We start from the raw sequence: 17,160 nt of genomic DNA on the forward strand, positions 1-17,160 counted from the left end.
GTTCTTCGTGCAGAGACACCACGTGATGATCGGGTGTGATAGGCTCTACGTTCAAATACAACGGGTGCAAAACAGTTGAACACGCGGAATACTCAGGTTAAACTTGACGAGCCTAGCATATACAGATATGGCCTCGGAACACGGAGACCGAAAGGTCAAGCGTGAATCATATAGTAGATATGATCAACATAGTGATGTTCACCATTGAAACTACTCCATCTCATGTGATGATCGGACATGGTTTAGTTGATATGGATCATGTGATCACTTAGAGGATTAGAGGGATGTCTATCTAAGTGGGAGTCCTTTAGTAATATGATTAATTGAACTTCAATTTATCATGAACTTAGTCCTGGTAATATTAGCATATCTATGTTGTAGATCAATAGCTCGTGTTGTTGCTTCCCTATGTTTTATATATGTTCCTAGAGAAAACTAAGTTGAAAAATGTTAGTAGCAAAGATGCGGATTGGATCCGTGATCTGAGGTTTATCCTCATTGCTGCACAGAAGAATTATGTCCTTGATGCACCGCTAGGTGACAGACCTATTGCAGGAGCAGATGCAGACATTATGAACGTTTGGCTAGCTCAATATGATGACTACTTGATGGTTTAGTGCACCATGCTTAACGGCTTAGAATCGGGACTTCAAAGACGTTTTGAACGTCATGGACCATATGAGATGTTCCAGGAGTTGAAGTTAATATATCAAGCAAATACCCGAGTTGAGAGATATGAAGTCTCCAACAAGTTCTATAGCTAAAAGATGGAGGAGAATCGCTCAACTAGTGAGCATGTGCTCAGACTGTCTGGGTACTACAATCGCTTGAATCAAGTGGGAGTTAATCTTCCAGATAAAATAGTGATTGACAGAATTCTCTAGTCACCGTCACCAAGTTAGTAGAACTTCGTGATGAACTATGATATGCAAGGGATAACAGAAACAATTCCCAAGCTCTTCGTAATGTTGAAATTGACGAAGGTAGAAATCGAGAAAAACATCAAGTGTTGATGGTAGACAAAACCACTAGTTTCAAGAAAAGGGCAAAGGAAAAAAAAGGGGAACTTCAAGAAGAACAGCAAGCAAGTTGCTGCTCAAGTGAAGAAGCCCAAGTTTGGTCCTAAGCCTGAGACTAAGTGCCTCTACTGCAAAGGGACTGGTCACTGGAAGCGGAACTACCCCAAGTGATTGGCGGATAAGAAGGATGGAAAAGTGAACATAAGTATATTTGATATACATGTTATTGATGTGTACTTTACTAGTGTTTATAGCAACCCCTCAGTATTTGATACTAGTTCAGTTGCTAAGATTAGTAACTCGAAACGGGAGTTGCAGAATAAATAGAGACTAGTTAAGGGTGAAGTGACAATGTGTGTTGGAAGTAGTTCCAAGATTGATATGATCATCATCGCGCACTCCCCTATACTTTTGGGATTAGTGTTGAACCTAAATAAGTGTTGTTTGGTTTTTGCGTTGAGCATGAATATGATTTGATCATGTTTATTGCAATACGGTTATATATTAAAGTCGGAGAATAATTGTTGTTCTATTTACATGAATAAAACCTTCCATGGTCATACACCCAATGAAACAAGTTCATTGGATCTCGATCGTAGTGATACACATATTCATAATATTGAAACCAAAAGATGCAAAGTTAATAATGATAGTGCAACTTATTTGTGGCACTGCCGTTTATGTCATATTGGTGTAAAGCACATGAAGAAACTCCATGCTGATGGGCTTTTGGAATCACTTGATTATGAATCACTTGGTGCTTGCGAACCATGCCTTATGGGAAAGATGACTAAAGACTCCGTTCTCCGGAACAATGGAGCGAGCAACTAACTTATTGGAAATAATACATACTGATGTATGCGATCCGATGAGTGTTGAAGCTCGCGGCGGGTATCGTTATTTTCTGACCTTCACATATGATTTGAGCAGATATGGGTATATCTGCTTGATGAAACATAAGTCTGAAACATTTGAAAAGTTCAAAGAATTTCAGAGTGAAGTGGAAAATCATTGTAACAAGAAAAGGTTTCTACGATCTGATCGCGGAGACAAATATTTGAGTTACGGGTTTGGTCTTCAATTAAAACTATGTGGAATAGTTTCACAAATTCATGCCACCTGGAACACCACAACATAATGGTGTGCTCGAACGTCATAACCGTACTTTATTGGATATAGTGCAATCTATGATGTTTCTTACCAATTTACCACTACAGTTTTGGGGTTATGCATTAGAGACAGCTGCATTCACGAAAAAAGGGCACCATCTAAATCCATTGAGACGACACTGTATGAACTGTGGTTTGGCAAGAAACCAAAGTTGTCGTTTCTTAAAGTTTGGGGTTGCAATGCTTATAAGAAAAAGTTTCATCCTAATAAGCTCAAACCCAAATCGGGGAAATGTGTCTTCATAGGATACCCAAAGAAGACAGTTGGGTACACCTTCTATCACAGATCCGAAGGCAAGACATTCGTTGCTAAGAATGGATCCTTTCTATAGAAGGAGTTTCTCTCGAAAGAAGTGAGTGGGAGGAAAGTAGAACTTGATGAGGTAACTGTACCTGCTCCCTTATTGGAAAGTAGTACATCACAGAAACCGGTTTCTGTGACACCTACACCAATTAGTGAGGAAGCTAATGATGATGATCATGAAACTTCAGAACAAGTTACTACTCAACCTCGTAGATCAACCAGAGTAAGATCCGCACCAGAGTGGTACGGTAATCCTGTTCTGGAAGTCATACTACTAGATCATAATGAACCTACGAACTATGAAGAAGCGATGATGAGCCCAGATTCCGCGAAATGGCTTGAGGCCATGAAATCTGAGATGGGATCCATGGATGAGAACAAAGTATGGACTTTGGTTGACTTGCCCAATGATTGGCAAGCAATTGAGAATAAATGGATCTTCAAGAATAAGACTGACACTGACAGTGATGTTACTGTCTACAAAGCTTGACTTGTCGCAAAAAGTTTTCGACAAGTTCAAGGGATTGACTACGATGAGACCTTCTCACCCGTAGCGATGCTTAAGTCTGTCCGAATCATGTTAGCAATTGCCGCATTTTATGATTATGAAATTTGGCAGATGGATGTCAAAACTGCATTCCTGAATGGATTTCTAGAAGAAGAGTTGTATATGATGCAGCCCGAAGGTTTTGTTGATCCAAAAGGAGCTAACAAAGTGTGCAAACTCCAGCGATCCATTTATGGACTGGTGTAAGCCTCTCAGAGTTGGAATAAACGCTTTGATAGTGTGATCAAAGCATTTGGGTTTGTACAGACTTTTGGAGAAGCCTGTATTTACAAAAAAGTGAGTGGGAGCTCTGTAGCATTTCTGATATTATATGTGGATGACATATTGCTAATCGAAAATGATATAGAATTTTGGGATAGCATAAAAGGATACTTGAATAAGAGTTTTTCAGTGAAAGACCTCGGTGAAGTTGCTTACATATTGAGCATCAAGATATATAGAGATAGATCAAGACGCTTGATAAGTTTTTTCAATGAGTACGTACCTTGACAAGTTTTTGAAGTAGTTCAAAATGGAACAGTCAAAGAAAAAGTTCTTTCCTGTGTTACAAGGTGTGAAATTGAGTAAGACTCAAAGCCCGACCACGGCAGAAGATAGAAAGAGAATGAAAGTCATTCCCTATGCCTCAGCCATAGATTCTATAAAGTATGCCATGCTGTGTACCAGATCTATTGTATACCCTACACTGTGTTAAGCGAGGGAGTACAATAGTGATCTAGGAAGTAGATCACTGGACAGCGGTCAAAATTATCCTTAGTGAAATAAGGATATGTTTCTCGATTATGGACGTAACAAAAAGGTTCATCATAAAGGGTTACGTCGATACAAATTTTTGACACCGATCTGGATGAATCTAAGTCTCGATCTAGATACATATTGAAAATGGGAGCAATTAGCTATAGTAGCTCCGTGCAGAGCATTGTTGACATAGAAATTTGCAAAATACATACAGATCTGAATATGGCAGACCCGTTGACTAAACTTCTCTCACAGGCAAAACATGATCACACCTTAGTACTCTTTGGGTGTTAATCACATAGCAATGTGAACTAGATTATTGACTCTAGTAAACCCTTTGAGTGTTGGTCACATAATGATGTGAACTATTGGTGTTAAATCACATGGCAATGTGAACTAGATTATTGACTCTAGTGCAAGTGGAAGACTGAAGGAAATATGCCCTAGAGGCAATAATAAAGTTATTATTTATTTCCTTATTTCATGATAAATGTTTATTATCAATGCTAGAATTGTATTAACCAGAAACATAATACATGTGTGAATACATAGACAAACAGAGTGTCACTAGTATGCCTCTACTTGACTAGCTCATTAATCAAAGATGGTTATGTTTCCTAACCATAGACAAAGAGTTGTTATTTGATTAACGGGATCACATCATTAGGAGAATGATGTGATTGACTTGACCCATTCCGTTAGCTTAGCACTAGATCGTTTAGTATGTTGCTATTGCTTTCTTCATGACTTATACATGTTCCTATGACTATGAGATTATGCAACTCCCGTTTACCGGAGGAACACTTTGTGTGCTACCAAACGTCACAACGTAACTGGGTGATTATAAAGGAGCTCTACAGGTGTCTCCAAAGGTACATGTTGGGTTGGCGTATTTCGAGATTAGGATTTGTCACTCCGATTGTCGGAGAGGTATCTCTGGACCCTCTCAGTAATGCACATCACATAAGCCTTGCAAGCATTGCAACTAATGAGTTAGTTGCCAGATGATGTATTACAGAACGAGTAAAGAGACTTGCCGATAACGAGATTGAACTAGGTATTGAGATACCGACGACCGAATCTCGGGCAAGTAACATACCGATGACAAAGGGAACAACGTATGTTGTTATGCGGTCTGATCGATAAAGATCTTCGTAGAATATGTGGGAGCCAATATGAGCATCCAGGTTCCGCTATTGGTTATTGACCGGAGACGTGTCTCGGTCATGTCTACATTGTTCTCGAACCCGTAGGGTCCGCACGCTTAAGATTTCGATGACAGTTATATTATGAGTTTATGAGTTTTGATGTACCGAAGGCGTTCGGAGTCCCGGATGAGATCAGGGACATGACGAGGAGTCTCAAAATGGTCGAGACGTAAAGATCGATATATTAGACGACTATATTCGGATATCGGAAAGGTTCCGAGTGATTCGGGTATTTTTCGGACTACTGGGGAGTTACGGGAATACGAGGGAAGAAGTATATGGGCCTTATTGGGCTTTAGGGGAGAGGGAGAGGCAGCCCCCCCCCCCATTGACTAGTCCGAATTGGACTAGTGGGAGGGGCGGCGCCCCCTCCTTCCTTCTCTTCCCTCTTCCCCTTCCTTGTCTCCTACTCCTACTACTTGGAAGGACTCCTAGTTGGACTAGGAAAGGGGGAATCCTACTCCCGGTGAGAGTAGGACTCCCCTAGGGCGCGCCATAGAGAGGGCCGGCCCTCCCCTCCTCCACTCCTTTATATACGGGGGCAGGGGGCATCCCATAGACACACAAGTTGATCTTCGTGATCGTTCTCTTAGCCGTGTGCGGTGCCCCCCTCCACCATACTCCTCGATAATATTGTAGCGGTGCTTAGGCGAAGCCCTGCGACGGTAGACCATCAAGATCGTCACCACGCCATCATGCTGACGGAACTCTTCCCCGACACTTTGCTGGATCGGAGTCCGGGGATCGTCATCGAGCTGAATGTGTGCTAGAACTCGGAGGTGCCGTAGTTTCGGTGCTTGGATCGGTCGGATCGTGAAGACGTACGACTACATCAACCGCGTTGATATAACGCTTCCGCTTTCGGTCTACGAGGGTACGTAGACAACACTATCCCCTCTCGTTGCTATGCATCACCATGATCTTGCGTGTGCGTAGGAATTTTTTTGAAATTACTACGTTACCCAACACACTTGTGGTGAGTCCTCAGGTGACTTCCAAACCTTCACAGACTCACTCACTTGGCAATCCACATTTCCTCTTGGACGCTCTAGACCATGACGCCTAACCGTCTGGGGGATGCACAATCCTCAATGGTAACAAGTGTCGGTTCCACACAGGAACGATCTCTTCAGTGATGCTCAAAGTCCTCAGAGGATGGGATGCTCTCAATGACAAGTGTTAGTTTCTCTCAGAGCAGCAAACCAACTAGTGGTTGTAGGGGGCGGCTATTTAAAGACTAGGGAGCAGCCCGACATGATAAGACATAAATGCCCTTCAATGATATGACCGTTAGGTGGGTAGAATATTTTGGACAGCTAGCGCGAAGCACAACAACGGTCGGAAATTTGATCTCTCAAATTCCTTAGGGCTATCATGTTCCGCACTTGGTAGGCAATCTGCACTGGCGAATTCCTAACTCCTCAGTCAGAACAAATTCCTTAGAGACCAGAAGATCTTCGTCTCTGCCACTGAAGAAATTGACTGAACTGTATGATATTTCCAATGGCTTCACTCGAAAGGATTGGGTAGGTGTGGGCTTTGAGATGAGCATCACTTGGAAAGTGTTTCCTTAGTTTTACCTCGACCCCCCTTAGCAGTACGGTGTTTCCTATGACTCAAGATAGAGAAAATGAAACTACAAAAACAAAAGTCTTCACGCTTCATAGTCCTTGCATTAATATCCAAGTCTTCAAGGTCACACCAATTTCCTGAGTTTCAAAGTATTCAAGAAAACCAAAGTCTTCAAATGCATACATTCATTTTTAGGGTCAACTTTCATCGTAAATATCAAACTCCTCATCGACTTATAGAGCCTGTGTACACTCACAAACACATTAGTCCCTTAACCTATAAGTATTCAATACACCGAAACCACTAAGGGGCACTAGATGCACTTACACTAACATGTGGCACACTATGATAGGCTGAGGCGTGTTTGCTGTTGCGGCTAACCGATGGATGGCCACTAAATAGTGCATATCAGTTCAGATAAAAACAACAGCTGATCTGGGTGGTTAAGACAAGATCGGGCAGTCAGGAGATGTGGTCACTGATACGTCTCCAACGTATCTATAATTTTTGATTGCTCCATGCTATATTATCTACTGTTTTGGTCAATATTAGGCTTTATCTTCCACTTTTATATTACTTTTGGGACTAACCTATTAACCGGAGGCCCAGCCTAGATTTGCTGTTTTTTGCCTATTTCAGTGTTTCGAAGAAAAGGAATATCAAAAGAAGTCGAAACGGAACGAAATCAACTGGAGAAGTTATTTTTAGAAGGAAAGCTATCGGATGGACTTGGACCCCAAGTCAGGAGAGAAGGGAGGTTCCCACGAGGGTGGGGGGTGCGCCCACCCCGTAGGGCGCGCCCCCTGCCTCGTGGGGCCCCCGAAGCTCCACCGACGTACTTCCTGCATCCATATATACCTACGTATCCTAAAATTTCCAGAACAGAGAATAGATCTGGAGTTCCGCCGCCGCAAGCCTCTGTAGCCACCAAAAACCAATCGGGACCCTGTTCCGGCACCCTGTCGGAGGGAGGAACCCTCGCTGGTGGCCATCTTCATCATCCCGGCGCTCTCCATGACGAGGAGGGAGTAGTTCACCCTCGGGGATGAGGGTATGTACCAGTAGCTATGTGTTTGATCTCTCTCTCTCTCTCTCGTGTTCTTGATTTGGCACGATCTTGATGTATCGCGAGCTTTGCTATTATAGTTGGATCTTATGTTTCTTCTCCCCCTCTACTCTCTGGTAATGGATTGAGTTTTCCCTTTGAAGTTATCTTATCGGATTGAGTCTTTAAAGATTTGAGGACACTTGATGTATGTCTTGCCGTGCGTATCTTTGGTGACAATGGGATATCACGTGACTCACTTGATGTATGTTTTGGTGATTAACTTGCGGGTTCCGCCCATGAACCTATGCATAGGGGTTGCCACACGTTTTCGTCGTGATTCTCCGGTAAAAACTTTGGGGCACTCTTTAAAGTTCTATGTGTTGGTTGAATAGATGAATCTGAGATTGTGTGATGCATATCGTATAATCATACCCACGGATACTTGGGGTGACATTGGAGTATCTAGGTGACATTAGGATTTTGGTTGATTTGTATCTTAAGGTGTTATTCTAGTATGAACTCTAGGGCTGTTTGTGACACTTATAGGAATAGCCCAACGGGTTGATTGGAAAGAATAACTTTGAGGTGGTTTCGTACCCTACCATAATCTCTTCGTTTGTTCTCCGCTATTAGTGACTTTGAAGTGGCTCTTTGTTGCATGTTGAGGGATAGTTATGTAATTCAACTATGTTATTATTGTTGAGAGAACTTGCACTAGTGGAAGTATGAACCCTAGGCCTTGTTTCCTATCATTGCAATACCGTTTACGCTCACTTTTATTATTAGTTACATTGCTATTTTTATATTTTCAGATTACAAAAACCTATATCTACCATCCATATTGCACTTGTATCACCATCTCTTCGCCGAACTAGTGCACCTATACAATTTACCATTGTATTGGGTGTGTTGGGGACACAAGAGACTCTTTGTTATTTGGTTGCAGGGTTGTTTGAGAGAGACCATTTTCATCCTACGCCTCCTACGGATTGATAAACCTTAGGTCATCCACTTGAGGAAAATTTGCTACTGCTCTACCAACCTGTGCACTTGCAGGCCCAACGTCTACAAAAAGAAGGTTCTGTAGTAGACATCAGTCACCGGAGGACACATGCTGGGGCGTCGCCGGACATAAGGAAGAAGGGCTCAGGCGGCTCTGATTTGGAGTGTGCGATCTCTAGGGAAACCTCCTGAGCTCGAGGACGAAGGGACGAGGTGAGGAGGAACACGGTGAACTCGAAAATGTTTCCCTGGGCAACCGAGGCTTCTGCAAGCGTCGGCGAGGAACGGCTGGAGCAGCAATGGCAGCACGAAGCTTCGTGCGGAGGTCCGTGCGGTGTCTAATGTGCTTCCCTACACGAAGAAATGACCGACGGAAGCTTCTGGTGGCGGCGGACTCCGGTGTGATCACGGGATCGACCAAGGGCATGGGAGATCTCAAATTGCCAAAAATCGGACGAGGGGAAAGTGGTGAATATATATATATATATATATATATATATATATATATATATATATATATTGTGAAGGCGTGAGAAACGGCGAAGGATCGATGCGATTCGGCGCAGATTTGGATCGGGAGCTACAGGTGTCCTTGATGAACACGAACCAGGGAGAAAGAGAGAGATGACAGGCAGGCCAGGGCAGTCAGCGGCCCAGAGAAACAGAAATAAAGAAAAAAACTACGGGGTGGGCTGAGGCTGTGAAGAAATGGGCCGGCCTGCTGTCATTGTTGCTGCGGCGTAGCGCGGGCGAGCGACGGATAGAAACAGGCTGCCTCTGTATAGCCCGATGAACATTAATCTCTGGCTAATAATAATACTCTACAGACTACAAGGCCGTTAATTGGATAAAACAAATAACATATAGATACCTAAAAAAATACCAAAACATACAATAAAATATCAATACTAATATAGAATACCTGCACATTTTAAAAACATGAATGCACTTAAAAATATATTTTATGCAATACAAGGATACATAGAGCATTATAACAACTATAAAATAATTTTGAGTTTCAACAACTCCAAAATACTTTCTGCAAACTCAAGATAATATCATTTAACATTTGCCAAATATAATTAACAGGGGAGAAGTCATATTATCTCCACTCCTAATATATTGCCCTGTGTTGTAAACTCTTAGAATATTCAGAAAATTCAAATATGCATAGAAATCATGTTGAAAAAGAATGATCTTATTAACATTCCAAATTTAGAAATTTTGGGATGTTACAGAGGCATAACACACATGTTTGTAAATTTCAAGACGAAATACGTTGAAATGAGGGCCATGAAAAAAAACAATTATGGAGCTTTTTAGCACATGATATCATTCATCCTCAAAGTCCATGATTTTTTTTGGTATAGGTCGCATTTCAAGGTAGTTCGTCCTAAAAAATTTACACAAAAACACATCACATTGTTGTACACTTATAAAAAAATCAGATTTTTTTGAAACTATAAGGTTTGAGTTTTAAAAAAATTAAACATTTCGGCCTCCTTGGAGGCCCGGCTCCAAAACGTCCCAATCGAAGTATGTGGCGTATACTATTGTGACATGGAAGTACACAAAACCGAGTGCATATAAATGGAAACAAATCAACAACCCCTAGACCAGTCACGACTTCAAAGTGATGGCAAGGCGTGAAATATAAATATTGAGGGTGCAGAACATCAAGTACATATTGATACAAACAAATCGATAATCCTAGCACATACATATTCACAAACAATATTCAAGTAATAATAAGGTAACATATCGTCCAATAACTTACAAACACGTGAAATACAATTAGCTAGGGTGTATTGCCAACATAAAAAGCAGATAGAAACAATTGGAACGTGGAAAATACAGTTATGCAGTATGCGCACAGGAACAGGAGAACGTAGACTACTTCAGTTGAGCCTTGATGCTATCTCCTCCAGGTCGATGGCTTCCTTTCCTGGTGGTAGCCCAATTAGCAAAGACAGTCACGTTATTTAAGCTTCCACAGCTACTTTTTTGCAACCAATTTCCTCGGCGGCTGGCTCACCTATGTTCAAACAACACATTAGCTCGAAAACACTCTTTGCAAATTTATTTGAGCAGCCGAGCAGTTCTATATAGTATTCCCTTCGTTCGAAATTACTTGTCACTCAAACTGATGTGTCGATCACTATTAGTGATAGATAAGTCCCTTTGAGGAACAAGTAATTCTGGATGGAGGGAGTATATTATTCCTTCGTTCTCTGAGTGTAGTGAGGTTCCATGCATGTTTATGAAAAAAAAGTGAATTACATCTGTAGTGTTACAATTTCCAAACGGGTAATACCCACGAAGAATATATCGATTGCTAACCATCGGTAGAATAGCAAACCTCCACAACAATATTAAGTGAACAACATTCAAGGTTCCAGAAAGAATTTTCTTTTAAGCAACACAAAAGATTTACATTTTTCATTGATTGAGAGAGCTAGTTTCAGGTAAAAAGGAAAACCAGCCATTAAAAAGGCCAACAAAATCCTACTTTCCCGACATATGAGGTTACAGAAGTGTTCCGCTACTGCAATAATATGCCAATTTGCTGCTTCGCAATCAAATTTATTTTATTTGAATAGACAAGCATCTTCTCCATTGGAAATTGAACTGCATTAATTGGCCTCATTTGGATGTAAGGTTTAGAGAGGATGTTAAGATTTACCTCCACATAATTTTTCCAGGGCCTTACGCATGCTAACCTCGACGGCCTCACGCACTTGGGTCACGATTACTTCCTGTCAGGAAGTAACAACAATAAACATTATTATAGTGTCAACGGGCCATGACATTCTGATTACGTGTATGTGCAGTTGTGCACCCAAAACCGCCAGTGATGGCTAGACATCATACAATACTCGTTAGTAGTTAGAAAGCATGAATGGTGGGACAAGAATAAAATGTTAGATGGAAACCAGATGATTCTAGTATATAACACTAGAATGGATCATGGATGAGAAGCACAAATTGCATATGATTTGACAAACAAATAAAACTAAGACTACAATTACTGCGCTTAAAAAGTAAATGCAAAATTTATAAACGTCTGGAAACGTCACAACATGACTAATATTTGAAATGCATAAACGAATGAGGTAATAAGATAAAATTGCATAAGGTAGAAAAGAAGATAAGCGAGCGAATACTTTCGGTGATTTGATATAAGGGAAAAACAATATACACAAGGCAAATTAACGAATATATACATGTTGCTTAAACGTGTGAAATTGTATAGTTACCTGAAATATTGGTGGGAAATTCAGTATTGGCTTGTTTGGATTCATACTGCACTCTTTCTCCAATGCAGTTCTCACATTTGCTACCTCCTTGCCGATTGCAAAGATATAGTTGCATACAACGTTGATGTGCTCAAGTGAAGAGAGATTCTCTAAACCCAATACGAAATCACCAAACTGAAGTAATGTGCCCTGTATATCAGGAAAAATTAACCCAATTGTTTGAAGCCTTTGCATGGCCCCTTGTGCAAAGCGCAATTCCATGGGGCCACTCTTGACAATGAACCTCTTTAGACACAGAAATGGATAACTACTGCCAATGACCAACCGTTTGTCTCTGCCTTGTGTTGGTTTCTCCACTTGTATGTGCAGCTCACCTAGAGATGGTATGCTCCCAAGGACTTGAAGGTCCTCCTCTCCCAGTGTTTTCAGTGTAATACTTAGGGAGAAGAGGAATCGCAGGGAGCACATCCACCTTGGCACCACACAAGCGATGCTATTAAGCATGTGGACTAACAACAGTTGTGTTAGTTGATTAAAGATTGACGGCAGCTCTTCTTCAATTTTGGTAGACCTTATGTCCAGCACTTGTAGAAATTGCAGATTCCCAATCCCTTTTGGGATCTTAGTGATAGATGTACCCTTTAAACTCAAATACCTCAGGTGAAACAAATTGCATATATCCTTCCAATGACCATTATCCACTTGTTTGCAGTCAGTTAAATCCAGCACACGTAGGACTGGAAAACCAGAAACTGCAGGCAACAAACTGAAAGCTGGACCAGACACAGTAAGTGACCTCACATAAGAAAAGCTCATGGTTGACAGCTGATTAGTAACTTCGTCAATGCTTGTCTGGACGGACAGTCGGCGTATTTTACTTGGTAGATACCCTGGTTGCGGACCACCTATTGTTGTTAGGAAATTCTCCTCATTGGCCAAGGAAATGATGAGGTCACGCACCATATCGTGGAGACCACAAGAGCGCACTTTATTTGCATGATCAAATTTTACAGGTTGGACCAAACTCTTATTGATGAGCTCGTCCAAGTAATCCACTCCGACATCATACAAGCTCTTCCTTTGTTCCTTTTGCAAATAACCTTCACCCACCCATTTCCAAATCAATTGTTCTTTTTCAATCTCATAATCCTCTGGGTACATACTAAGATGCAGTAAACAAGTCTTTAGGTGTGGAGGTCGGCCAGAGTAACTTACAGATAATATTCTCCTCATGTTCTTCACATCATCATGACCATTGCCTAACCCCGAACTGATGGATTTGTACACGTTGGACCAATACTCATATATATGTGCTCGTCCCTTTTCACTAGACAGCAAGCTACCTATTGTAAGGATAGCTAGAGGAACCCCCCCACATCTTTTTAAAATGCTCTCAGATAATTTAACCAATTGATTTGGTGGTGACTTGTTCTCCATCTCATATATTCTTTGGTAGAACAACTTCCTTGAGTCGACAACAGAAAGAGCTTTCAGCCGATATACACCACCAGCTTGCTGGGCTACATCCAGAACGCGTGTTGTTGTGATTACTCTACTTCCATATTTATTCCCAATCAACGCAAACTTGATATTTTCCCAAACGGATTTATCCCATATGTCATCAACTACAATCAAGTACCTTCAATTAATGGCAAAATACATATATTATAACTCTATTTGAGTCCTCATGCATTCAGCAGAACTGAGCTACATAATAAAGTTTAACTTAAATGGGAAAGAAAATATAAAACTTGAGAGTTCTGCAGTACTGCAATTTCCTTGTGACGTGCATGTGCATGTACGTAACATTGAGGAACACATATTCACATACGTACCTCTTGTTTTCAAGGAATGATCTTATCTCACTAATGAGCTGTTCTTCGCCCCATGATGCCTCATTAATGTTCTGGTACGTGTGCTTGTCAAGTTGATGGAGCAAGCTCTTGAAAATCCGCTTCAAGTTAGGATTAAGAGACACTGAAATAAAAGCCGCACAATCAAATTGCGGTTTTTGTGTTTGAATATCAACTTGCCCTTTCATCTTCTTATACACAGCATTGGCAAGGGTTGTCTTGCCTAATCCACCGAATCCAACAATAGAAACCACCTTGAGCTGTTTCTCAGAAACCTCATCTCCCTCCTTTAGCATATTGACTACCTCAAGGCTCTTCTCGTCAATGCCAACGAGTTCCGTGGCCTTTTTATACAAGGTTGATAGGCGAAGGGCATCAATAGTTGGACAAGTTGGCTTGGCAGGGGCCACACTGTCAACCTTGTACCTATCACGCTGCTCCCTGACCTCCTCGATGCGTCTCTTGATGTCTTTGATATCGATGCCGATCTTGTGCCGAATCTTGCCCTTGGTCAGCAGGCTGAGGCACTTATCAATGAAATCTCTGAAGTTGTGCAACTTCTCTGGTTGTCCATGAGTTTTGATGTGCACCATGAACTTGTCGATGTTATCTTCAAGGTCGTATGACAGGTCCCTCACATTCTTGGCCCAAAGCTTAATTTGGATGTCCGGCGGCTGGTCGATAGGCGCCTCAGAAATCTTAAGTAGAGCCGCCTGCATATGCTCCATCTCGGCTGTGAGGAACATGATCTCGCCTTTGACACCTTTGTGAAGGTTGTACTCCTTGGTGATCAGGTTGGCGAGCTTGGGCAGGAGGGTGCCCATCGCTCCGGTCACGACCGCGGCCATGCTTGGACGCACACGTTATCTCAGCCGGTTACTGGTGTTTGTGGAAGTTGGCGTTGGAGATGTACCTTGTGAAGTAGAGCAACCTAAAGAATGGCAGCATGATAAAAAATTAGTCAGGATGGTAGCTAATAAGTCGAAACCTTTGTAAGAAATCCAGGACAGGACAAACTTCCTTGGGACCAAACAAAAGGGAGAGTGAACCGATGGTGAAATTTTGGAAAAATAACCTGTTAATTAGGTACAGAGCAGATCTGCAGCAAATGTGCATTTTTTTTCATGGCTCGTAAAAAATGAATCGTGGGAAAGGAATGATTCCAAGACATGTTGCTTTGCGTAGCAGCATGACCGATCAACCCTGTGTATCATGATGGAACTTAACAGCATCCTAAATACGATTGCTTAAAGAGCAGCAGCAAATCCGGAGGAAAATCTGCTCAAGGGGAAAAAGAAGAAGACGGCGATTACCTATCTACAGCAGCAGATCCGGAGGACGGGCACTCTTAACTTGGACTTGAGAACCGACCCCTAATATAGCCGTCGTATGAGCCAGAGGAGGGCGCTAATCGGCCGCCAGCGAAGACCTCGACGGAGAAGGAGGTGGACGGCGTCGCGGAGGCGGACGCTGGATCTTGCACGGAGGGGAGGTGCAGAGTGAAGCAGCTGGCAGAGTGTGGTGAGCGCTCTCATGAGAATCTCATGGGGGGATACGTGGGGGGTGGGGAAGGCCGACATGGAGTAGTGGAGAGGCTGTTGAGAGCGGCTCTTTCCTTTTTTTAGAGAGAGAGAGAGAGAGAGAGAGAGAGAGATTCCGTTTATTTATCTTTGATCGCTCTATCTCGATGTATCTATCCATAAAGATAGACCTTTGCGCCGTGGAGTGGAGTGAGGGATCAAGCAGCACTATTCTCTCCTTGGAGCAGTGAGGGTCACAAGTGCACTCTACTTTATTGCGTTCCATGCATGCATGTTCGGGGTGTGAAAAGAACACGACCAGCAGCAATGTTGACACATGGGCAGCTGGGGACGGTGGTGTAAGAGCAATTTTATAGCCCTCTTTGTATTCTCTCTGTTTAAAAAAACTTGTCTCTCAAATAAATGTATCTCATATCAAGATAGTGCTAGATACATTCATTTGATGGACAAGCTTAGGACAACTTTTTTTTAAATGGAGGGCGTATTTAATTACGTGGAAACTACACGCCTTCTTGATGAATCAGAATGACCGTGGTTAGATGCGTGTCATGTTTGTAAGTGTCCGTGTTTGTGCTGTGTTTCGTACAAATAAAAATGAAAAACCAAGCTTAAAGTCTGTCTCCATGCTTTTCGTGTCCCAAATTTCGGCGCCTGGAAACGGTGGTTCAGTGAAAAGTTCAGGTGGGCTGTTTGCCCCCCGTAGGCCTTTGAATTCTTTTTGCCAAACAGATCTTTCAAACAATCTCTTGATTGTTACCCTCTTATTCAAAGAAACTTTCGATTAGGCCACTCATTCTGGCAGGGAAACACCCGCATGGTCACCGCTTAGTCAATCCACTAATCCTGGTTTCCAAGCACTAAACAGCACTAACACCGACAGAGTAGCCACAATTCACACCAACAAGCTTTATGCATCGAGTCAAGATCTTGCTTTTCTGACCAACCATTTTCAGTCAGTGGCTAGGACTAAACTCACGACTTGTTTTATTTGAGATGTACCATGGAAGAGCTCTGTAAGTATGCCATGTAGCAATACCATTAGCACCACCAGAGTGGGCAACTGTTTACATGAGTGGATGTAACAAGCTTAATTTGTTCATGGAGTCAAGGTCCTGCTTTTCTGATCAACCCTTATCAATTAGTGGCTAGGAGACTAAGAAGAAACTCATGACTATTTTCCATTAAGATTTACCATGGAAGAGCTCTATAAGTAACCCATGTAGCAATACCAGTGCTGTACCAGGGCTCTTAAATAGTGCGAGCTGCCAACACTGCCCATGGCCATGGCATTTCTCCTCATGATACTCGCACTGCTCTTCATGCTGCCAACGACCATGCTCGTTGCTCCTTCCCTTGCTAGCAACAATGACACTGACCTCGTCGCGCTGCTCGAATTCAACGCGCAGCTCTCCGATCCTATTGGCATTCTTGGTCAGAACTGGACAACCGCCACATCCTGATCTACCACTGGGTTGGCGTCTCTTGCAGCCGGCGTCGGCAGCGCGTCACCGCTCTGGTGCTGCTAGGCATGCTGCTCAAAGGGACGGTCTCTCCGCATCTTGGTAATCTCTCTTTCCTCCATGTCATAAACCTCACCAACACAAACCTCACAGGCTCCATCCCAACTGATATTGGTAGATAGAGCCGTCTCGTTGTTCTTGATCTTCGCCTTAACGAATTGTTAAGTATAATCCCTCGTACCATAGGAAACCTCACAAAGCCAAAAGCCTGTTGGGAATTAGCACACATGCATTTGTGGTTAATTAAAAATTGCAGCAGAAACAAATAATCTCAGCACCACATCATGTACTAATTCAAGGATCGTTGCTTAGCACGGAAGGAAACATATGCAGCAGCATATATGGAGGCAGAAAATGTTAC

General features: G+C 42.3%; 1 protein-coding gene across 1 annotated transcript; it reads right to left on the reverse strand.

The window, feature by feature from the left end:
* Nucleotides 1-10,315: 10,315 nt before the first annotated feature.
* On the reverse strand, nt 10,316-15,291 carry LOC125540384 (disease resistance protein RGA5-like). The gene is made up of 5 exons (XM_048703994.1): nt 15,052-15,291; nt 13,721-14,669; nt 11,886-13,524; nt 11,312-11,384; nt 10,316-10,663 (listed from the first exon to the last, which is right to left on the reverse strand). The coding sequence occupies exons 2-5, from the start codon at nt 14,584-14,586 to the stop codon at nt 10,611-10,613; spliced, it is 2,631 nt and encodes an 876-aa protein (XP_048559951.1). The 5' UTR covers nt 14,587-14,669; nt 15,052-15,291; the 3' UTR covers nt 10,316-10,610.
* Between the last annotated feature and the right edge of the window lie 1,869 nt (nt 15,292-17,160).

The sequence above is a fragment of the Triticum urartu genome, chromosome 2, assembly GCF_003073215.2.
Source record: "Triticum urartu cultivar G1812 chromosome 2, Tu2.1, whole genome shotgun sequence".
NCBI lineage: Eukaryota > Viridiplantae > Streptophyta > Magnoliopsida > Poales > Poaceae > Triticum > Triticum urartu.